The 21,813-nt window shown below is 39.5% G+C and overlaps 1 protein-coding gene across 1 annotated transcript in view; it reads right to left on the bottom strand.

Annotated features, from left to right (window-relative positions):
- Window positions 1-21,813, bottom strand: part of agbl4 (AGBL carboxypeptidase 4) — a 388,105-nt gene that overhangs the window by 235,102 nt on the left and 131,190 nt on the right. The window contains exon 4 of the mRNA XM_058073430.2: window positions 7,882-7,976. Within this exon, the coding sequence (XP_057929413.2) occupies window positions 7,882-7,976 (95 nt within the window). The remainder of the gene's footprint in view (window positions 1-7,881; window positions 7,977-21,813) is intronic.

Here is a 21,813-nt window from a genome sequence, read left to right as displayed (position 1 = left end):
CTGTGTTATGGAAAGCAGGAAGTGAACAAATGTAACAGTTACTGCAGTTACCGCCATAACTCACGACAAGCTAAAACACAACATGTGACCTCCGACATCACTTGCTGTCCTCCTGGCACTAGCAACTGCTAACATGCAAGTCTGTGCTATCTTATTTATATCTAATATGTGGTACTTTCTACATCTACTACATCGGGTAATACAAATGTAGAGGTGATTACACGGGCATTATTTCATGTCTCGACTGCTGTAATAATGTTGACATCTGTAATTAGATGATTATAAACAGGTTTTTTTCGTACTAACTATCAATTAAAAAAAATGTTAACATGTTTGATACATTTGAAACACACATCTTTATCTTTTATGTGCCTTCTGAAGATAATAAAAAATGCTATAAAAGTAATCTTCACTCGCTAAATGTACTGCAAAAAAGGTCAGTAAGGATAATTCATAATGCCGCCTACAGAGAACATACTAACTCCTTATTTCTAAAATCACAAATACTTCAATTTGCTGATATAGTTCATCTTCAAACAGCTAAAATAATGCATAAGGCTAAAAATGAGCAATTAGCTAAAAATGTCATCCAATACTTCTCTACAAGAGAGGGGAAATATGATCTCAGGGAAGAAGTACATTTGAAACACTTCTATGCTAGGACTATGTTAAAAAACCATAGCATTTCAGTATGTGGAATCAAACTATGGAATGGATTGAGTAAGAAAATCAAACAATGCACAGAAATAAAAAAAAGTTTAAAAAATAAAAAACTTAAAAAAACTGAATTTTCAAATTTTAATTTTTTCAAATTTTCAAATTTTTATGTTTTATTTTTTGTCACATACCGAACTACGTGCCAAAAATTACAATTAAAATAAAAAAATAATTTTTTTTTTATTATATTAGGAAAGCAGGAAGTGAACAAATGTAACAGTTACTGATTGTAAAAGTACCAGATGGAGGGGTAGGATTTAATAAGCTACTCCTTTTGGACATGTGGAACTAGGAACTGATTATGGGATGCACTCAATTGTAATCTGATGCATGTTCAAATCAAATAAAACTATTACCATATGAATGTATGAAATATGAATGTTTACATGGCGCAATGTAAAGAATTTCAAATGAAGCTTGTTTCATTTCTGAAGTGACAGCTGCTGTCTTTCATGGTGACACCCTTGGCCGACTGTTTCCCTTGTGCTCCCTTTCCGAACCCCCCCCCCACCCCCACCCCCGAATGTCTGGCTAGGTGCGTTAGAGTGTGTGTCACTCTGCTGTCCGACTCTTACCTGACACACAAGCAACCACACGACTTGGTGGCCATCAAGTTCATCATGGTTCACTTTGAAAGCCCATCTTTCAACTCCATTGTTTACTAGCCTTCAGGCTGTTCTCGCTAACTGGACGGTGTTGTCATGCTGAAAATGCATCGTAAGACATGCTTGCATATCGATATCCTCAAAGTTTTTTCCTGAGACAAAACGCTAATTGTTTGCTAAGTCCCACTTGTGTGCCTCTGCTGATATTTTACTTGATATCTTTCCCATAATCTTGCAGAAATTTTACACATAGATGCTTAGCAGGCCTACTATCAACAACTGTCAGTCCTCTGCATCAATCTCCTGGTATGGCTGCTAATGCAAGTTCATCATTTTATAAGGCTAATAGATGATTAGAAGCAACCTCTCTTATCATCTCTTACCATGCTGTTAAGTACTCCCTTCAGAGAGCAGCACAAACTGGGTCTAACAAGGACAGAAAAACGATGCAGCTGCACTAAATAGTAGCCGTCAAACACCAGTGTCAGTATCAACAGTGAAGCGGTGACTTCAGGATGCTGGACTTCATAGCAGGACTGCCAAGAAAAAGCCCAAAAAATGTTCAAGTGATCCCAAACTTTTCAGCGGTAGTGTACATGTACTATATTGGGTAATACAAATGTAAAGGTGACTATAGGGGTGTTATTTCACGTCTAGAGGCCTCCAATAATGTTAAAAATTATTGTAAACAGTTTTTCTTTGACATAACTATGAAAAATTTTATGTATTCATATTGAATCCTACTTCATGGGAATTGACTGGACGGTCGGGTATGGGGCCAAAAACCACCATAAACCATCTAAAAATCTAAACTAAAACTAAAATCTCTTACCATGCTGTTAACTACTCCCTTCAGAGAGCAGCGCAAACTGGGTCTAACAAGGACACAAAAACGATGCACAACTGTGCAAGAAGACAAAAATCGCTTAGCAGTCCCTGAAATATGTGTGCTGATTGGGGTAACCACTCTAAAATCACAGTGGTAGATTTGTAGAGGACATTTAGCTGTGTACGGCATTTTCAAGTCGGATTTCTGGGGTAAAACTTTGGGGTTTAATAACAGCATCACCATGTGGTTAATTAGTTTGGAAAATAATAATACAGGCAGAACAGTAGGGATCAACGGAGCGATATTGAACCCCCTATCTTTTAGTCGTCCTCCTTTAACCAGGAAGTATAAACAAATGGATTAATTTGTACAATATATTTTGTTTACAACTCTACTCCAGGGCCTTTCCACATTGGGGAAGTTTTAGGTTTTCAGGTTGTTGTTTTCATTTGGACAAGAAAATCACTACTTTTTAAGAAGACCAGAACGTGACCAGAAGTGTGTGATGCTGCCAAAAAGCCACCATAATATCGGAATATTTCAACTGCCATCACTCCAAGTCAACATTCCCCTGATAGTTTTTTGTGGCGTACTCCAAAATGACTCGCAGAGTGACTCCCCTCTGTCTTCAGTCCAGACAAGACCCATCTATCTTCTTTACAACCCATCTATCTTCTTCACAGCAGGGAAGACCAGACCTCCCTCTCCCCAACTACCTCATCCAGATCCTCTCGGCGGATCCGGAGGCGTTCCCAGGCCGTGCCAGGAGGCATCCTGACCAGATGCCAATGCCACTTCATCTTGCTGTTATCAGAGTTTCTCCAGTCCCAGTCAGACTATGGAATAAAACTCACTTGTATGCGTGGTCTTGTGGTTTTCGGCCACGACCCAAAGCGCATGAGATTAGGTGAGGATAAGAACGTAGAGTGACCAGTAAAATGAGAGCTTTGTATTTTTGGCTCGGCTCTTTCTTCACGACAAAGGACCGATGCCGATGTTGCAACAATTTGCCTGTCGATCTTGCGTTCCATCCTTCCCTCACTCGATACGTGAGCAGTTCCACTTGGGGCAGGATCCATCAGAAAAAGTGCTCCAAAAATTATGAACAATAACGGTGCAATAAACTGTGCAATAATTGTGCAAGACAACCGTGAACTAGTCAACATGTCAACTATTCAAGGTCCTCATTCAAGGTCGTGGGGGTGCTGGAGCCTATCCCAGCAGTCTTCCGGCGAGACGCGGGGTACACCCTGGACTGGTGGCCAGCCAATCACAGGGCACATATAGACAAACAACCATTCACACTCACATTCATACCTATGGACAATTTGGAGTCGCTAATTTACCTAGCATGTTTTTGGAATGTGGGAAGAAACCGGAGTACCCGGAGAAAACCGGGGAAAAACATGCAAACTCCACACAGGGTGGTGGAATTGAACCCGGGTCTCCTAACTGTGAGGCACGCTAACCACTCGATCACTTGGCATCACTTGCAAATCTCTTTGTTTTCTAAAGAAAAACACATTTTCATGCATTTCACAAACCATTTTTTCTATTTTTTCTATTTCACAAACATTTGTATCCATTTCACAACCAATGAAAATGAATGAGATGATTTTCAAAGAAGGATGTACATTTTTGCATAGAGGCCTACTATCAACAACTGTCAGTCCTCTGCATCAATCTCCTGGTATGGCTGCTAATCCAAGTTCATCATTTTATAAGGCTAATAGATGATTAGAAAAGCCATCTAAAAATCCTAACTAAAACTAAAATCTCTCACCATGCTGTTAACTACTCCCTTCAGAGAGCAGCACAAACTGGGTCTAACAAGGACAGAAAAATGATGCACACGATGCAAGAAGAAACAAAGAAACAAACAAGAATTATTCCATATGATCGGTGTCGGAATCAGTCAATTTCACTCATGGATGATTGGTATCAAAATCGGCAACGTAAATCCCTCGTATTTACAAAGTCATAAACAGATTTTCCGTGCTCCAACTAACAAAATATTCCATTTATTGACTTGAAATCCTATATCGTGGAAATTAATTTATTGCTGGCAGGTTTGTAACCAATTCATTAAACCAGGGGTGACTGTAATCATGAAAGACACAAAAATCCTTAGCAATAGCACAAACTAGGTCTAACAAGGACAGGAAAAACGATGCAAAATCTATTAATAAATCATGCTGGAAAAGCCATCTAAAAATCTAAACTATAAAAATCTCTTACCATGCTGTTAACTACTCCCTTCAGAGAGCAGCACAAACTGGGTCTAACAAGGACAGAAAAACGCTGCACAAATATCTGAGAGTGTGTAGTTTAAGACAAAGACGCCTCACGGGTCGTCACCTGGCAGCTGCACTAAATAGTAGCTGTCAAACACCAGTGTCAGTATCAACAGTGAAGCGGCCACTTCAGGATGCTGGACTTCATAGCAGGACTGCCAAGAAAAAGCCCAAAAAAATTTCCAAGTGATCCCAAACTTTTGTATCATAGCTGCTGTAAACCTGGAATTTCCCCTTGTGGGACTAAAAAACGCATATCTGGTCTTATCGTATCTCATCCCTGTCCAGGAGATGGCACCCCACTCTTTTCAACCCACCTCTAAAAACCCAGGCGACCAAACATCAGTTACTAAGACCCTGCTAGGTTTAACACAACTGCTATAAAAACGAAGTCCATCACATGTCCGAATCCGCCTTTCTTATCATTCAACATGTTGACTGAATTTAGTCGCACATCAAACCGTCACAAGCTGCCCTCAAGTCTCCAGGACCAACAGGAGCAGTCAAGGAAAAAAAAAAAAAAAGCGTGGATGAAAGGATATAGAATATAGATCCTTCCACCTGTAGCTGTAAATGTCCCGCGGGACTATAATCTGCCATTTGTCCCTCCCCGAGACGTCCCCATTTCAGCCAAAGCCAGAAAGGCCAAGCTCCATAGCCCCAGGAAGCAAATGCTGCAGGGGCCCCGGGACGTAAGGCACCTGTGTCAGGAGATAAAGGTTTCGCCTCTCGGGTTTTTTTTTTTGATAGATAAAGATGGGAGGGATGGGGGTGGTGGTGGGGTGGGGGGTGGAATGATCTTTTTTGGTTCACCTGCTGCCTGTCTACCTGTCTGAGTAATATCACTTTCTTAGACTTTCTCTTCTTCACCTTCTCTGTCGAGTTCCCTGTCAGTGTCTCTCCGTCTTTCTTTCTTTATCACCGCTTCCCTCTGGACCGTCTTTATCCTGTCCTGTGCGAATTTGGATCAGACGGGTAAAGCTCTCTGTTTTTTAATTATTTATTTATTTATTCCACACCTGGAACTGTCAAAAACAAGATTACGACTTTAGGAGCTTTTTTTAAGCTTTGTTGCTCCCGGAAAGTCAAAGAGAGGAGGCGAGGTTGTGGTTTACACGGGCGTGGGACATGATGGCGATCACTTGGAAGTTTGGGATCACTTGGAAATGTTTTTGGGCCATTCTGAGATATGGCTTTTTATTGGCAGTGTATACAATATATCAAAATATATATAAAGTCGTTCCTGGTTTATGGTGTTTTTTTGCCCCATACCCGACCGTCAAGTCAATTTCCATGAAGTAGGATTCAATATGAATACATGGAATTTTTCATAGTTATGTCAAAGAAAAACTGTTTACAATCATTTTTAACATTATTAGAGACCTCTAGACGTGAAATAACACCCCTATAGTCACCTTTACATTTGTATTACCCAATATAGAACATATACACTACCGTTCAAAAGTTTAGAATCACTTGGACATTTTTTGGGCTTTTTCTTGGCAGTCCTGCTATGAAGTCCAGCATCCCAAAGTCACCGCTTCACTGTTGATACTGACACTGGTGTTTGACGGCTACTATTTAGTGCAGCTGCCAGGTGACGACCTGTGAGGCGTCTTTGTCTTAAACTACACACTCTCAGATATTTGTCTGCAGTGTTTTTCTGTCCTTGTTAGACCCAGTTTGTGCTGCTCTCTGAAGGGAGTAGTTAACAGCATGGTAAGAGATTTTAGTTTCAGTTTAGATTTTTAGATGGCTTTTCCAGCATGATTTATTAATATATTTTGCATCGTTTTTCCGTCCTTGTTAGACCCAGTTTGTGCTATTGCTAAGGATTTTTGTGCCATTCATGATTACAGTCACCCCTGGTTTAATTAATTGGTTACAAACCTGCCAGCGATAAATTAATTTCCAAGATATAGGATTCCAAGTCAATAAATGGAATATTTTTGTAGTTGGAGCACGGAAAATCTGTTTATGACTTTGTAAATACGAGGGATTTACGTTGCCGATTTTGATACCAATCATCCATGAGTGAAATTGACCGATTCCGACACCAATCATATGGAATAATTCTTGTTTGTTTCTTCTTGCACAGTTGTGCATCGTTTTTCTGTCCTTGTTAGACCCAGTTTGTGCTGCTCTCTGAATGGTGTAGTTAACAGCATGGTAAGAGATTTTAGTTTTAGTTAGGATTTTTAGATGTCTTTTCTAATCATCTATTAGCCTTATAAAATGATGAACTTGGATTAGCAGCCATACCAGGAGATTGATGCAGAGGACTGACAGTTGTTGATAGTAGGCCTCTATGCAAAAATGTACATCCTTCTTTGAAAATCACCTCATTCATTTTCATTGTTTGGGAAATGGAAACATTTTTTTTGTGAAATGCATGAAAATTTGTTTTTTGTTGTTTTTTTTTTTTTGGAAAACAAAGACATTGGCAAGTGATCCCAAACTTTTGAGCGTTAGTGTATGTACACACTCCCATAAACTATTCATAGACAGAACTAGTGGCATGCTTGGGGCGGATAAATATGTCGTGTTAGATATTATTGTTATGATTGGGACCTTACACTTAGTTACACAACACTTAGATACGACCGATGGAAAATACTGGTAGAAACAAAATAAATGCATTGTTCTCTCACACAAGCTTAACTTTCACTTTTACACAATCTGGGATGTGGGAGGAAACCGGACTACCCGGAAAAAACCCACGGGAAGAACATGCAAACTCCACACAGAGATGGCCGAGGGTGGGATTGAACGCAGGTCTCCTAGCTGTGAGGTCTGCATACTAACCACTCGACCACTGTGCTGCCTTGTATATAACACTACCAATCAAATGTTTGGGATCACTTGCAAATATCTTAATGAGTTCTTTGGTTCGGTTGGATGGATTTCAAACGCCGGATTGATGAGTCATGGTGTTCTCACCACGAATTACCCGACCATCTGCTTTTCTTACGGGTCGGATCTGACAGTTTTTACTGTATCTCTACTTTTCACGGGAGGGAAAAGGATGGAGTCAAGCCGGCCGAGGTGCATCATGTTCCTTCGTGCCGTAACACAGACAGCACTTCATCTGTCCCGTCTACGCTATCGAGACCATCGGTTCCGTCCATTAGCCGTCCATTAGCCTGCAACCCGCCTGTTCGGCCGCTAGGCTCCAGCGGACGATTCAGGGTTGCAGACGCCTGGTGTTTTTGTGGATGCCCTCTATCAACCACTGACAGGTGTCAGGGCTTCTCTTGGACGGCAACACTTCATCACACTACTGTGTTCTTCCCCTCCTCGCCCCCCCCACACACACACACACGTTTTCCTTTGATCAGTCATCCGAATCACATCAGCCATCAAACTGGCAACCAATGGATCACATATAATGTTTGCTGTTTTGTTTTTGTAGTATCGGCGTAGTCGTCCGACTCACCATTTTGGCCGGCTGGTGGACTTGACCACTGGAGACATGCCGTCTCTGTAGAGGCTCTTGGTCTTGGAGAAGTTGACCACATTGAAAATGACCCTCTGCAAAGACAAAGACGGACAAGAGTCTTAGACGAAGCCTGCAACATAAAAGTTGGCAGTTTATTCTTATACATTTGTTTTGTTATTATTTTATTTTGGGACTTATGTGACCGGGTTGCACGGCGGTCGAGTGGTTAGCGCGCAGACCTCACAGCTAGGATTCCACCCTCGGCCATCTCCGTGTGGAGTTTGCATGTTCTCCCCGTGCATGCGTGGGTTTTCTCCGGGTACTCCGGTTTCCTCCCACATTCCAAAAACATGCTAGGTTAATTGGCGACTCCAAATTGTCCATAGGTGAATGTGAGTGTGAATGGTTGTTTGTCTATATGTGCCCTGTGATTGGCTGGCCAACAGTCCAAGGTGGACCCCGCCTCTCCCTGTAAATGTTCACATATATTCATTTAATGACAAGGTTTACTCCCGACCGAGTCTTAAAAACAACTTTTGGTTTTTAAGGCTTAAAAAAATTGTTAAATTGTCGTGAATGTCTAAACATGAGACTAAGTCAGTAAAATCTCGATCTTTGTGGTGGATTTTTTTTTTTTTTTACGGCAATTTCATAAGTGACCAGCATACATTTTGGACATCCCCAATATAAACAGTAAATAAAACTTGTAAATGTTCACATATATTCATTTCATGACAAGGTTTACTCCCGACCCAGTCTTAGGAGTGACGTCACTAAATTCTGCTACGGATTTAAACTAGCCATTAGACATTTTTACCAGACTATTTATTTATCCAAGTGGATCCTAAAGAGTCTTAAAAACAACTTTTGGTTTTTAAGGCTTAAAAAAAATTGTTAAATTGTCGTGAATGTCTAAACATAAGACCAAGTCAGTAAAATCTCGATCTGTGTGGTGGATTTTTTTTTTTTTTTTTACCAAAATTTCATAAGTGTCCAGCATACATTTTGGACATCCGTAATATAAACAGTAAATAAAAACTGTAAATGTTCACATATATTCATTTCATGACAAGGTTTACTCCCAAACGAGTCTTGGGAGTGACGTCACTAAACTCTGCTACGGATTTAAAGTAGCCATTAGACATTTTTACCAGACTATTTATTCATCCAAGTGGATCCTAAAGAGTCTTAAAAACAACTTTTGGTTTTTAAGGCTTTAAAAAAATTGTTAAATTGTCGTGAATGTCTAAACATAAGACCAAGTCAGTAAAATCTCGATCTGTGTGGTGGATTTTTTTTTTTTTTTTTTTTTACCGAATATTCATAAGTGTCCAGCATACATTTTGGACATCCCTAATATAAACAGTAAATAAAAACTGTAAATGTTCACATATATTCATTTCATGACAAGGTTTACTCCCAAACGAGTCTTGGGAGTGACGTCACTAAACTCTGCTACGGATTTAAAGTAGCCATTAGACATTTTTACCAGACTATTTATTTATCCAAGTGGGTCCTTAAGAGTCTTAAAAAAAACTTTTGGTTTTGAAGGCCTAAAAAATTGTTAAATTGTCTCAACATAGGACAAAGTCAGTAAAATCTCGATCTGTGTGATGGATTTTTTTTACCTTTTGGGGGCGGCATTTGTTCAGCAGTTTCGTACCGTTTTGTACCGACTGTATCACTAATGTCCTGTTGCATAAGCACAAAAAAACCCGTCTGATGGATGTCAATATGTCTAATCTGCAAGAACAACATCATTCTCCACTGTGGTTCTCCGCCTGGCAAGCATCATCTGGAAGACTCTTTGAAGACGGCCACTTCCCATTGCACAACAGCGCAAACGTAGAGAGAGGAATATGCAAATGTGTTTTTTTTTTTTTATGAAAGTCAAATGAATGACGATGGTAATACCGCGCCGAGGTAAATGAATCTTATTGATGGAGCATATCAAATTACCATCCAAGTCTAGGTGGTGAAAGTTAACTGGGTGCTACTGAAATCCTATTACAGGCTCGCTACCCCGCTCGCCCTCCGCTCCCTCGCATCCCTCCCCCCTCCGTCTCTTCCTTCCGCCTAGCATCAGAGGAACGGGGATTGCGGATTGTGGCAGGCTGATTCAGACCTCGCTAAAATGACATCTAACTGATGTTGGAGACTGGCAGCGGGCTCCTGTTGCAGGGAGATAAGACCATTGCTGCTGGCATTTCAATTACACTTTACTGCCCCGCACATCTGTTGCGAGAGCTACTTTGCAGCCTTTTTCCGCCTCAGGCAAACGCGGCATTACTTTGACTCGGACTTGGCTTTCTTTGAATGCCTCCGCCGTTCTTTATCCGCAACAAATTCAGATTGTCTCCTTCCTTTGCTTCACTCTTACCTACTGTTTGTAATCTATTTATTCAGCCTGTTTAAGCGCTGCTGGGCGGATGACACACACGTAGGCCTGGCGAGAGCGGACACGGGACGGCAGAGTAATATGTAAGGAAATGGCGGGAGACAAAGAGACAGCGAGATAATGACTCAGAAGAGATGCATATGGAGGGGAAGGCAGGAGAAGCCGTTTTAATGGAAAGGAAAATGGACTGGGTGGTTCTGACAAAGACAAGTGACTTTAATGGGAGACACGTGACACAAGTATAGTGGGCTCCGGATTTCATTCTGGTCTCACTTAAGCTGATTGAACGCTTTCATAATCAAATACTGCAATTTAGGAAAGGCAGACCTTAAATGAATCTATGTTTGATACGTCTATGATTCAAAGACAGAGTAAGCACCGCGGTTTCCGGACTAACTTTTTTCATAGTTTGACTGTTCCGAAGATGTATGGTAACATATGACTTATATATCAAAATAAGTCGTTCCTGGTTTATGGTAGTTTTTGGCCCCATACCCGACTATCCAGTCAATTTCCACGTATATATATATATATATATATATATAGGCACAAATGAACGCTTGCCTTGGATGCTTTGCATTTTAGGAAAATGTTAAAATAGTGTTTTTAATTTTGAAAACAGTAACTATATACAACTACATGTACATATATGTATTTATATATATTATATATAAATATATTATATATAAAATGATAAAAAGAGTAACTATATACAACTACATGTACAGGTAAGGGCCAGAAAATTAGAATATTTTCATAAACTTGATTTATTTCAGTCATTGTGTTCAAAAGGTATAACTTTTACATTATATTTAATCATTGCACACAGACTGATGCATTTCAAATGTTTATTTCTTTAATTTTGATGATTATAGGTGGCAACAAATGAAAATCTGAAATTCCGTGGGTCAGAAAATTAGAATATTACCTAAGGCCAATACAAAAAAAGGATTTTTAGAAATGTTGGCCAACTGAAAAGTATGAACGTGAAAAATATGAGAATGTACAGTACTCAATACTTGGTTGGAGCTCCTTTTGCCTCAATGACTGCATTAATGCGGCGTGGCATGGAGTCGATCAGTTTCTGGCACTGCTCAGGTGTTATGAGAGCCCAGGTTGCTTTGACTTGCTGACATGACATGGCACCCCAAACCATCACTGATGGTGGAAACTTCACACTAGACTTCAAGCAACGTGGATCCTGTGCCTCTCCTCTCTTCCTCCAGACTCTGGGACCTCGTCAGTGATGGTTTGGGGTGCCATGTCATCTGCTGGTGTCGGTCCACTCTGTTTCCTGAGATCCAAGGTCAACGCAGCCGTCTACCAGCAAGTTTTAGAGCACTTCATGCTTCCTGCTGCTGACCTGCTTTATGGAGATGGGGATTTTACGTTCCAACAGGACTTGGCGCCTGCACACAGCGCCAAATCTACCAGTGCCTGGTTTAAGGACCATGATATTTCTGTTCTCAATTGGCCAGCCAACTCGCCTGACCTTAGCCCCATCGAAAATCTGTGGGGTATTGTTAAGAGGAAGATGCAGAATGCCAGACCCAAAAATGCAGAAGAGCTGAAGGCCACTATCAAAGCAACCTGGGCTCTCATAACACCTGAGCAGTGCCAGAAACTGATCGACTCCATGCCACGCCGCATTAATGCAGTCATTGAGGCAAAAGGAGCTCCAACCAAGTATTGAGTACTGTACATTCTCATATTTTTCACGTTCATACTTTTCAGTTGGCCAACATTTCTAAAAATCCTTTTTTTGTATTGGCCTTAGGTAATATTCTAATTTTCTGACCCACGGAATTTCAGATTTTCATTTGTTGCCACCTATAATCATCAAAATTAAAGAAATAAACATTTGAAATGCATCAGTCTGTGTGCAATGATTAAATATAATGTAAAAGTTATACCTTTTGAACACAATGACTGAAATAAATCAAGTTTATGAAAATATTCTAATTTTCTGGCCCTTACCTGTACATGTGTGTATACATACAGTGAAGAAAATAAGTATTTGAACACCCTGCTATTTTGCTATTTCTCCCACTTAGAAATCATGGAGGGGTCTGAAATTTTCATCGTAGGTGCATGTCCACTGTGAGAGAGATAAACTAAAAAGAAAAATCCAGAAATCACAATGCATGATTTTTTAACAATTTATTTGTGTGATACAGCTGCAAATAAGTATTTGAACACCTGTGTATCATCTAGAATTCTGACCCTGAAAGACCTGTTAGTCTGCCCATTAGAAGTCCACCTGCACTCCATGTATCATCCTGAATCAGATGCACCTGTTTGAGGTCGTTAGCTGCATAAAGACACCTGTCCACCCCATACAATCAGTAAGACTTTAACTTGTAACATGGCGAAGACCAAAGAGCTGTCCAAAGACACCAGAGACAAAATTGTACACCTCCACAAGGCTGGAAAGGGCTACGGAGCAATTACCAAGCAGCTTGGTGAAAAAAGGTCCACTGTTGGAGCTATCATTAGAAAATGGAAGAAGCTAAACATGACGGTCAATCTCAATCGGAGTGGAGCCCCATGCAAGATATCACCTCGTGGGGTCTCAATGATTCTAAGAAAGGTGAGGAATCAGCCCAGAACTACACGACAGGACTTGGTCAATGACCTGAAAAGAGCTGGGACCACCGTTTCCAAGGTTACTGTAGGTAATACACTAAGACGTCATGATGTGAAATCATGCATGGCACGAAAGGTTCCCCTGCTTAAACCAGCACATGTCAAGGCCCGTCTTAAGTTTGCATATGACCATTTGGATGATACAGAGGAGTCATGGGAGAAAGTTTTATGGTCAGATGAGACCAAAATAGAACTTTTTGGTCATAATTCCAATAAGCGTGTTTGGAGGAAGAAGAATGAAGAGTACAATCCGAAGAACACCATCCCTACTGTGAAGCATGGGGGTGGTAGCATCATGCTTTGGGGGTGTTTTTCTGCACATGGGACAGGACGAGTGCACTGCATTAAAGAGAGGATGACTGGGGCCGTGTATTGTGAGATTTTGGGGAACAACCTCCTTCCCTCTGTCAGAGCATTGAAGATGGGTCGTGGCTGGGTCTTCCAACACGACAACGACCCGAAGCACACAGCCAGGAAAACCAAGGAGTGGCTCCGTAAGAAGCATATCAAGGTTCTAGCATGGCCCAGCCAGTCTCCAGACCTGAACCCAATCGAAAATCTTTGGAGGGAGCTCAAACTCCGTGTTTCTCAGCGACAGCCCAGAAACCTGACTGATCTAGAGAAGATCTGTGTGGAGGAGTGGGCCAAGATCCCTCCTGCAGTGTGTGCAAACCTGGTGAAAAACTACAGGAAACGTTTGACCTCTGTAATAGCAAACAAAGGCTACTGTACCAAATATTAACATTCATTTTCTCAGGTGTTCAAATACTTATTAGCAGCTGTATCACACAAATAAATTGTTAAAAAATCATGCATTGTGATTTCTGGATTTTTCTTTTTAGTTTATCTCTCTCACAGTGGACATGCACCTACGATGAAAATTTCAGACCCCTCCATGATTTCTAAGTGGGAGAAATAGCAAAATAGCAGGGTGTTCAAATACTTATTTTCTTCACTGTATATATATATATATATATCATATAACATTTTCCTAAAATACATGGCATCCAAGACAAGCGTTCATGATATGAGCTGCAATGATATCAGCCTCCCTCTGGGCTCCTCTGTCTCCCTCTGGTGGACAGAGGCAGCATTTCCGCACCATCCATTCATTCATTTTCTATTCCTCCAATGAAGTGATTTGCTCAGACCGAGTCTTTTTTTTTCGTGTTAAACTCATATTGGTACTTGTATAGTTACTAGCTACCTTTTGAGTGTTAAGTTGCCGTGTGATGAGTTTAGCGTGATGTGACACCGTGAGTCAGACTGAGTCTGTTGTCACAGACTTTTATGACGTGGACATGTGCAACATTATAGTTCAGTGCGGCTTATATAGCTACAAATCTGTTAATGGTATACAGTATACTGCCTCATTTTGACGTGTACAACTCAGCGCCGCCCCCTGCAGAGCGGAGAAAGCGCTGCATGAAAAACAGACCGCTTTGACTGATTTGCGTGATGGTAAGCGGGTCAGATGACTCCGATACGATGTGGAAAAACCTTTAAAGCAGTACACTTTAACTCACCAGACGCGTCTAAGACCAATTTAGACGTGCGACTGCAGTGTCGGGTCTATATATATATATATATATATATATATGTGTGTGTGTGTGTGCACATGTGCATCCGTGGAAGATTTAATTAGGCTGTGAGCAGTTAGAAGAGATTAACATCCTTGCTGTCTGAGCTGTCATGTCGCTGAGGCGTGTCAAAGCCTCTGCCGCTGCCCCCATCATCGCCCAACGGAAGGCTGGAACAGGTGTCTCCATGGGTGCGTATCATATGTGGTGTTGTCATGAGAAATAACACTAAAAGACCAACATTAAAATGCCTGAATAGAAGATATTTAGAAGAAAAAATGGCAGATCTTGTCGGGGACAATAGTTACACATGCAAACCCTTGCAAGTCAGATCTTTTCTTCCTGACAAACATTTGAGTTAATAATCCTTAATCCATCAATACTTAGATTTTGACCTTCCAGGTTTTATGCATCTTCAAGTATCACATTGTGCTGTTTTTCAGGGTAGAATTGCATCTGGTATCGAATGCCAACCTTTTTGAGAGCCATCGACCTGCACTACAAGCTAACATGAGGACCACCACCGGAGACAAGGTTAATGTTTCAGGCCAAAATGAGCTCACGGTTTCAAGCTATGCTACGTGCATCACATTACATACTGTAGCTAGCAGAACATAACAATTCTCTGATTCCCATTCTGAGGATTGTGTTCCTTGATCATTGTCCACCTTGGAAGCCCAGAACAGTATTTGTCCTGCATTGTGATGACTAAGTCCAATGAAGTACCACTACTTCTATCTATTACCGTATTACCATATTTTCTGGACTATAAGTCACTCCGGGGTATAAGTCGCACAAGGCCAAAAATGCATAATTAGGTAGAAAAAAATTAACATAAGTCACTCCACAGTATAAGTCGCACAAGGCCAAAAATGCATAATTAGGTAGAAAAAAAAATACATAAGTCGCTCCGGAGTATAAGTCGCACAAGGCCAAAAATGCATAATTAGGTAGAAAAAAACAAACATAAGTCACTCCGGAGTATAAGTCGCACAAGGGCAAAAATGCATAATTTGGTAGAAAAAAACATACATAAGTCGCTCCACAGTATAAGTCGCACAAGGCCAAAAATGCATAATTAGGTAGAAAAAACATACATAAGTTGCTCCGGAGTATAAGTCACATTTTTTGCGGGTAATTTACTGTATTTTCTGGACTATAAGTCGCTCTGGAGTATAAGTCGCAGGAACAGCCAACCTATAAAAAAAAAGTGCGACTTATAGTCCAGTTATCTTACATCCACGGTCTTTATATACGCCAACCATAAGGTGGTGCCATAGTAAGAGCTTATCTTACTGTCACTCACACACAGCAGTGACCTGGAGAAAAGCAGTCAAAAAGAGTCACAGCTAGGAGAGCTCAAGTTTAGAATAAAAGCCATTTTGTGGACGCCGCACCTAGGACCATTTTTCCAAAAATGGGTCTCATAATGTAGTCAATGTCTTGTTTTTTTTTTTTTTACAAAACTTCACAACTTTATTCACACCTTACAAACATTGCAAAATAACAAAGATTACTTTCTCCGCCAAGAAGCAAGTTTTTTCACAATTTCTAAAAATAACCTCAGAAATGTCTTTTAAATGAGTATAGTGCATTAAAAAAACTTGAAAAAAATGATTTAGTTGAGTTATATTTTAAAGTACGCGCTCATGCTGATGTGTTAAGCTGCTTTGCATAAACGCACGTCAACACTGAGCTGTCGATACCGAGCTGTCCGGAGGAATATTTACAGCACGTCTTTGCTCGTAAACTACTCTTTCCTTTTGTTACTGGCAATAAAAAGCAGCGGGTTCAGGGTGCTTCCTCCCCAGGGTGGCGTTTTGGGCCGTTCAAGCGAGGCGGCTCAGCTGTGGCTAAGCTTCTGGAACGTCTGGTGACAGTCGGCAAGGTCACGAGGTGGTGATAACAGCATGACAGGGGAACACCGAGGGACGACCCAAAGCTCTGAAGGAGAGGGAGGGGGGGGCGGGTCTTGCATGTGTGTGTTTGGGAGGTGGGGGGCATGGGGGGTGCGTGTCAGGTAGCAAGGTGGACAGGCGAGCGCGAACCCACCGGGAGCACACGGATGACCTTGAATGGATCTGCTGTACATAACCTGACAGTTCACTGAGTCACATGCTGACAGTGGCACCGAGGAAAAGTCGCTCACATGGGAAGCCCCCGGACACACACACACACACACACACACTACAACTACTTTCACGTTTTTCAACCGACTCACCTCATTCCATCATCACCTTATTCAACAAAGTCAGGGTATTCCAGCTATTAGCCACACACCAAACATTTCCACATTTTTTCTTCCGGAACACAAAATGCTTTTGATCTAAAGACTTCCGGCTACTTCCGCATTCCTCAACTGATTCAGAATGTTCCTAAGTCCAAATTCTCAACTCATTTGGGACATTTAGCTTTCCGGTCATTGGGCTAATGTTAACGTACTAGCATTTTCTAGCTATTTTCATGGGTAGATACGTTGTTAGCATGGTAACATTAGCATGTTAGCCTTGCCAGCATGTTCACATAGTAAGCATAGTAGTATTTTTAGCCATTTAATAAGCCAACACTTAGCATTGCTAGCATGCTAACACTAACATAGTAGCATTTTTAGCTATTATAGCTGATAACACCATAACATCACTATTACTCTACATGCTGGCATGCTAATGTTATCATTTTAGCATTGCAAGCATGCTGATATTTTCATAGTAGCATTTTTAGCCATTTTTATAAGCCAACATTTAAAGACTTAGCACTAACATGCGAGGTGTTAGCATTGCTAGCATGCTGACACTAACATAGTAGCATTTTCAGCTATTGTCATAGCTGATAACACTATAACACCACTATTACTCTACATATTAGCATGCTAATATTATCATTTTAGCATTGCTAACATGCGAATATTATCATAGTAACATTTTTAGCCATTTTCATAGTGAGACTCTTAAATGTTTACCATTATTATGCTACATGTTATCATGCTAATGTTAACATACTAGCATATTTCACTATTTTCATGGGTAGATACATTGTTAGCATGGTAACATTAGCATGTTAGCCTTGCTAGCATGTTGACATAGTAAGCATAGTAGTATTTTTAGCCATTTATATAAGCCAACACTTAAAGACTTAGCAATATCGTAAAGTGTTAGCATTGCTAGCATGCTAACACTAACATAGTAGCATTTTCAGCCATTTTCATAGCGAGACTCTTATATAAATATTTACCACAATTGTTCTACAAGTTTTCATGCTAATGTTAGCATTTCAGCATTGCTAGCATGTCAACATTAGCATAGTAAAATGTGCATCAATTTTGAAATGTTAATGTCAGCACGTTAGTTAATGCTAATGTTATCATTTCAGCATTGCTAGCATGTTAACATTAGCATAGTAAAATGTGTATCGATTTTCAAAGCTAGACACTTATATAAACAGCACTACAATATGCTAGGTGTTAATATGCTAACATTATTTTGTTAGCATTGTTAACATGCTAATATTATCATAGCAGCATTTTTAGCCATTTTCATAGCGAGACTCATACAACTTTTTACCACGATTATGCTACATGTTATCATGCTAATGTTAGCATTTCAGCATTGCGAGCATGTTAACATTAGCATAGTAAAATGTGTATCAATTTTAAAATGTTAATGTTAGCATGTTAGCTAATGTTAGCATTTCAGCATTGCTAGCATGTCAAAATTAGCATAGTAAAATGTGTATCAATTTTCAAAGCTAGACACATATAAACAGCACTACAATATGCTAGGTGTTAACATGCTAACATTATTTTGTTAGCATTGCTAGCATGCTAACAATAGCAATCTAAATATGTTGATAAAATAAATGTAGGACTAATATTTATGGTTATAAATCACAGTATGGGGAATGCAGGTTTGCGTTCTCAAAATTCTGAGCGCGTTTTAGTTTTCGAAATGATGTTGCCGCTGCTAATCACCGTCTCCATTGACTTAACGTGACACAGGATCATGATATGTTATGTATCCATTTAAGAACATAGCCACAGCAACACAATAATCCAGGAGTCGTTTCATTTGCACAAAGAATGCCCTGAAAGCCAAAAAGTGAGATACCTACTTATTGATCGTGGAAGCTTTTTAAATGTCAGCTTTTAATTTCCTTTGCCCTCCGTCACTAACAAAAAAGATTTCAATGAAGCGGTTCTGTTGTGGGAGATAGCAGAGATAGCACAGTGACAGTCTTTAAAAAAAAAAAAAAAGAAAAAAAAAGCCTTTTGTCTGCTTTTGGCATTTTTGGTATCGCACTCTGCATCGGGTTTAATGCTGGAATTGATAGGCGTCCACTGAAGCCAACTGCCACTTCCTTAATTAGCGCTTCCCTTGCGCTGACTGACAGCAATCATTGATACCCCGAAGACATGGATGGAGGTCACGCACGCACACACACACACATATTAGCGAATGCAGCTAAACACACACAGGCCGCCTGACAGGCACATAAACACCGCCACTGTAAAACATTAACCTTTTCTTTATGGACGCATATTTTGCATCTCACGCAATCAGCAAGCTGTGAAAGCCGAGTGATAAACATTAGTTCACCTCAACAAAAGTTGTGTTTTGTTTTTTATCGCCTTGATTTAATTACGCAGCCAAATACTGCACAGCCAACAGAAACAGGGTGGCACTATAACAAGATCGCAGATTAATGCCGGGATTGTGTAATGTGTGTAATAGCGGTCCGTGTGCGCGCTAAAACATTTGCTGTGCATCTTGTCTCATCTTGTCAAACAGTAGACAAGATGAGTCTAGGAGTGCATCGGCGTCAAAGTGTTGTGTGATCTTAGTGTGATACTTGACGAACGACGACACCAGTGGTTCTCAACCGGTGGGTCGCTGCTAGGTCTGTTCCTTAATCGGTTGCCGGCCTGGGCAAAAAAAGACACTTAAGGGTATTCTTTATGCAATGGTCAGCTGTTAATAGTCCTTAGAAGTAACAACCGGTAACCCAAACGTAGGTAACCTTAGTAACCATGCACTAAAACCTAGGTAACCTTTGTAACCATGCACTGAAACCTAGGTAACCCTAGTAACCATCCACTGAAACTTAGGTAACCCAAGTAACATGCACTAAAACCTAGGTAACCTTTGTAACCATGCACTGAAACCTAGGTAACCCCAGTAACCATCCACTGAAACTTAGGTAACCCAAGTAACATGCACTAAAACCTAGGTAACTTTAGTAACCATGCACTGAAACCTAGGTAACCCTAGTAACCATCCACTGAAACTTAGGTAACCCAAGTAACATGCACTAAAACCTAGGTAACCTTTGTAACCATGCACTGAAACCTAGGTAACCCCAGTAACCATCCACTGAAACTTAGGTAACCCAAGTAACATGCACTAAAACCTAGGTAACTTTAGTAACCATGCACTGAAACCTAGGTAACCCTAGTAACCATCCACTGAAACTTAGGGAACCTTAGTAATCATTCACTAAAACTTAGGTAACCTTAGTAATCATCCACTAAAACCAAGGTAACCCTAGTAACCATGCACTAAAACTTAGGTAACCCTAGCAATCATGCACTATAACTCAGGTAACCCTAGTAACCATTTACTAAAACTCAGGTAACCCCAGTAACCATGCGTTAAAACTTAGGTAACCCTAGTAACCTTGCACTAAAACTCAGGCAACCTTAGTAACCATGCACTGAAACCTAGGTAACCCTAGTAACCATCCACTAAAACCCTAGTAACATGCACTAAAACCTAGGTAACCCTAGTAACCATCCACTAAAACGTAGGTAGCCCTAGTAACCATGCACTAAAACCTAGGTAACCCTAGTAACGATCCACTAAAACATAGGTAACCCTAGTAACCATGCACTAAAATTTAAGTAAGCTTCGTAACTATGCACCAAAACTTAAGTAACATCCACTAAAACTTGGAAAACTTGGAAAGTGGTCTGGTTTTGCACGACAATTCTCCCTGGTTCAAAATGCAGTCTGGATTTCATTTGAGCATCGCTGCCAACATTCACAGCCGCCAACAAGAAATATTAGCGCCCAAATGTGGCAAATCGAGAACACAATCCCATGTCGAAACCGTACACATGACTTTTATAGTTTCCGAGTCAAGGCGATGTGTGGCGTTTATGCAGTTTAGGCTCTTATTGTATTCAACACAACTGCATCATCATCATCATCATCTACCCCTGCATGCTTTTTGCAGAGTTCATCAAATGAATGGTGATTGGATGCTCTTTTAGTGCCAATCCTACATGTGTTGGGTATAAATATCAAAGTGTGTGTGGATGGGGGTGGGGGGTTAATAACATTAAAATGAAAGCAATACATCAAATAAGCAATAACCTGCTAGTTAGAAAAAAAAGATTATTATTGAAAGGGGAAGATTTGGATTTTTTGGCTTTGGTTGAGTTCTGAAATTGAATGACCTGAAAATATTTCATTATTTTAATCACCATTTTATTTTATTTTGTCAATTACAATTTTTGTTTTTATTATATTTATATAATATTTTATATTTCATTTTATAATAATTCATTATATTATATTATTATTTATTATTCATTTATTATTAATATTATATTTTATAATATTACTATATTTATTCATATTTTTGTTTTAATTTTTGTCAAATTTTTATTTTTAATTTTTATTTATTTTTTATATTATTTTATGATTTTAATCACCATCTGATTTTATTTTGTCACTTACAATTCTTGTTTTTATTATATTTATATAATATTTTATATTTTATTTTATAATAATTAATTATATTATTAGTAGTAGTATTTATTATTTATTTATTATTATGATTATATTTATTCATATTGTTATATTTATTCATATTTTTATATTTTATATATTATTTATATATTTTGTAGAATTTTTATTTTAAATTCTTGTTAATTTTTATTATTTGTATATATTATTACATTATATATAATTATTTATTATTATTTCTATATTATATTATATATAGTATATGTATATATATATATATATATATATATAATTATTCATTAATTTATGTACAAGTGTATGTACATTACCAGTCAAAGTTTCGAGGCACATTCCCAGTCAGTGTCTCTAAACTTTTGACTGACTCTGGAACAAAACATAAGACGGGTGCTAGCTTCCAAGCCGACCGGCTCCTTTCTTCAAATTGATAAAAATCCCATAAAATTAATTTTATTTCTTTATTTCTTTATTTATTTTAATACATGGCTCACTCCTCTCCCTCCATTGTTTGCTAGCCACAGAAGCTAACAAGCTAAATGCTCAT

This window comes from Doryrhamphus excisus, linkage group LG4, assembly GCF_037039965.1.
Source record: "Doryrhamphus excisus strain RoL-2023G ecotype Guam linkage group LG4, RoL_Dexc_Guam_v1.1, whole genome shotgun sequence".
In the NCBI taxonomy this organism is placed as follows: domain Eukaryota; kingdom Metazoa; phylum Chordata; class Actinopteri; order Syngnathiformes; family Syngnathidae; genus Doryrhamphus; species Doryrhamphus excisus.
The sequence above is the reverse complement of the archived record's forward strand: the minus strand, read 5'-3'. Positions and strand labels throughout refer to the sequence as shown.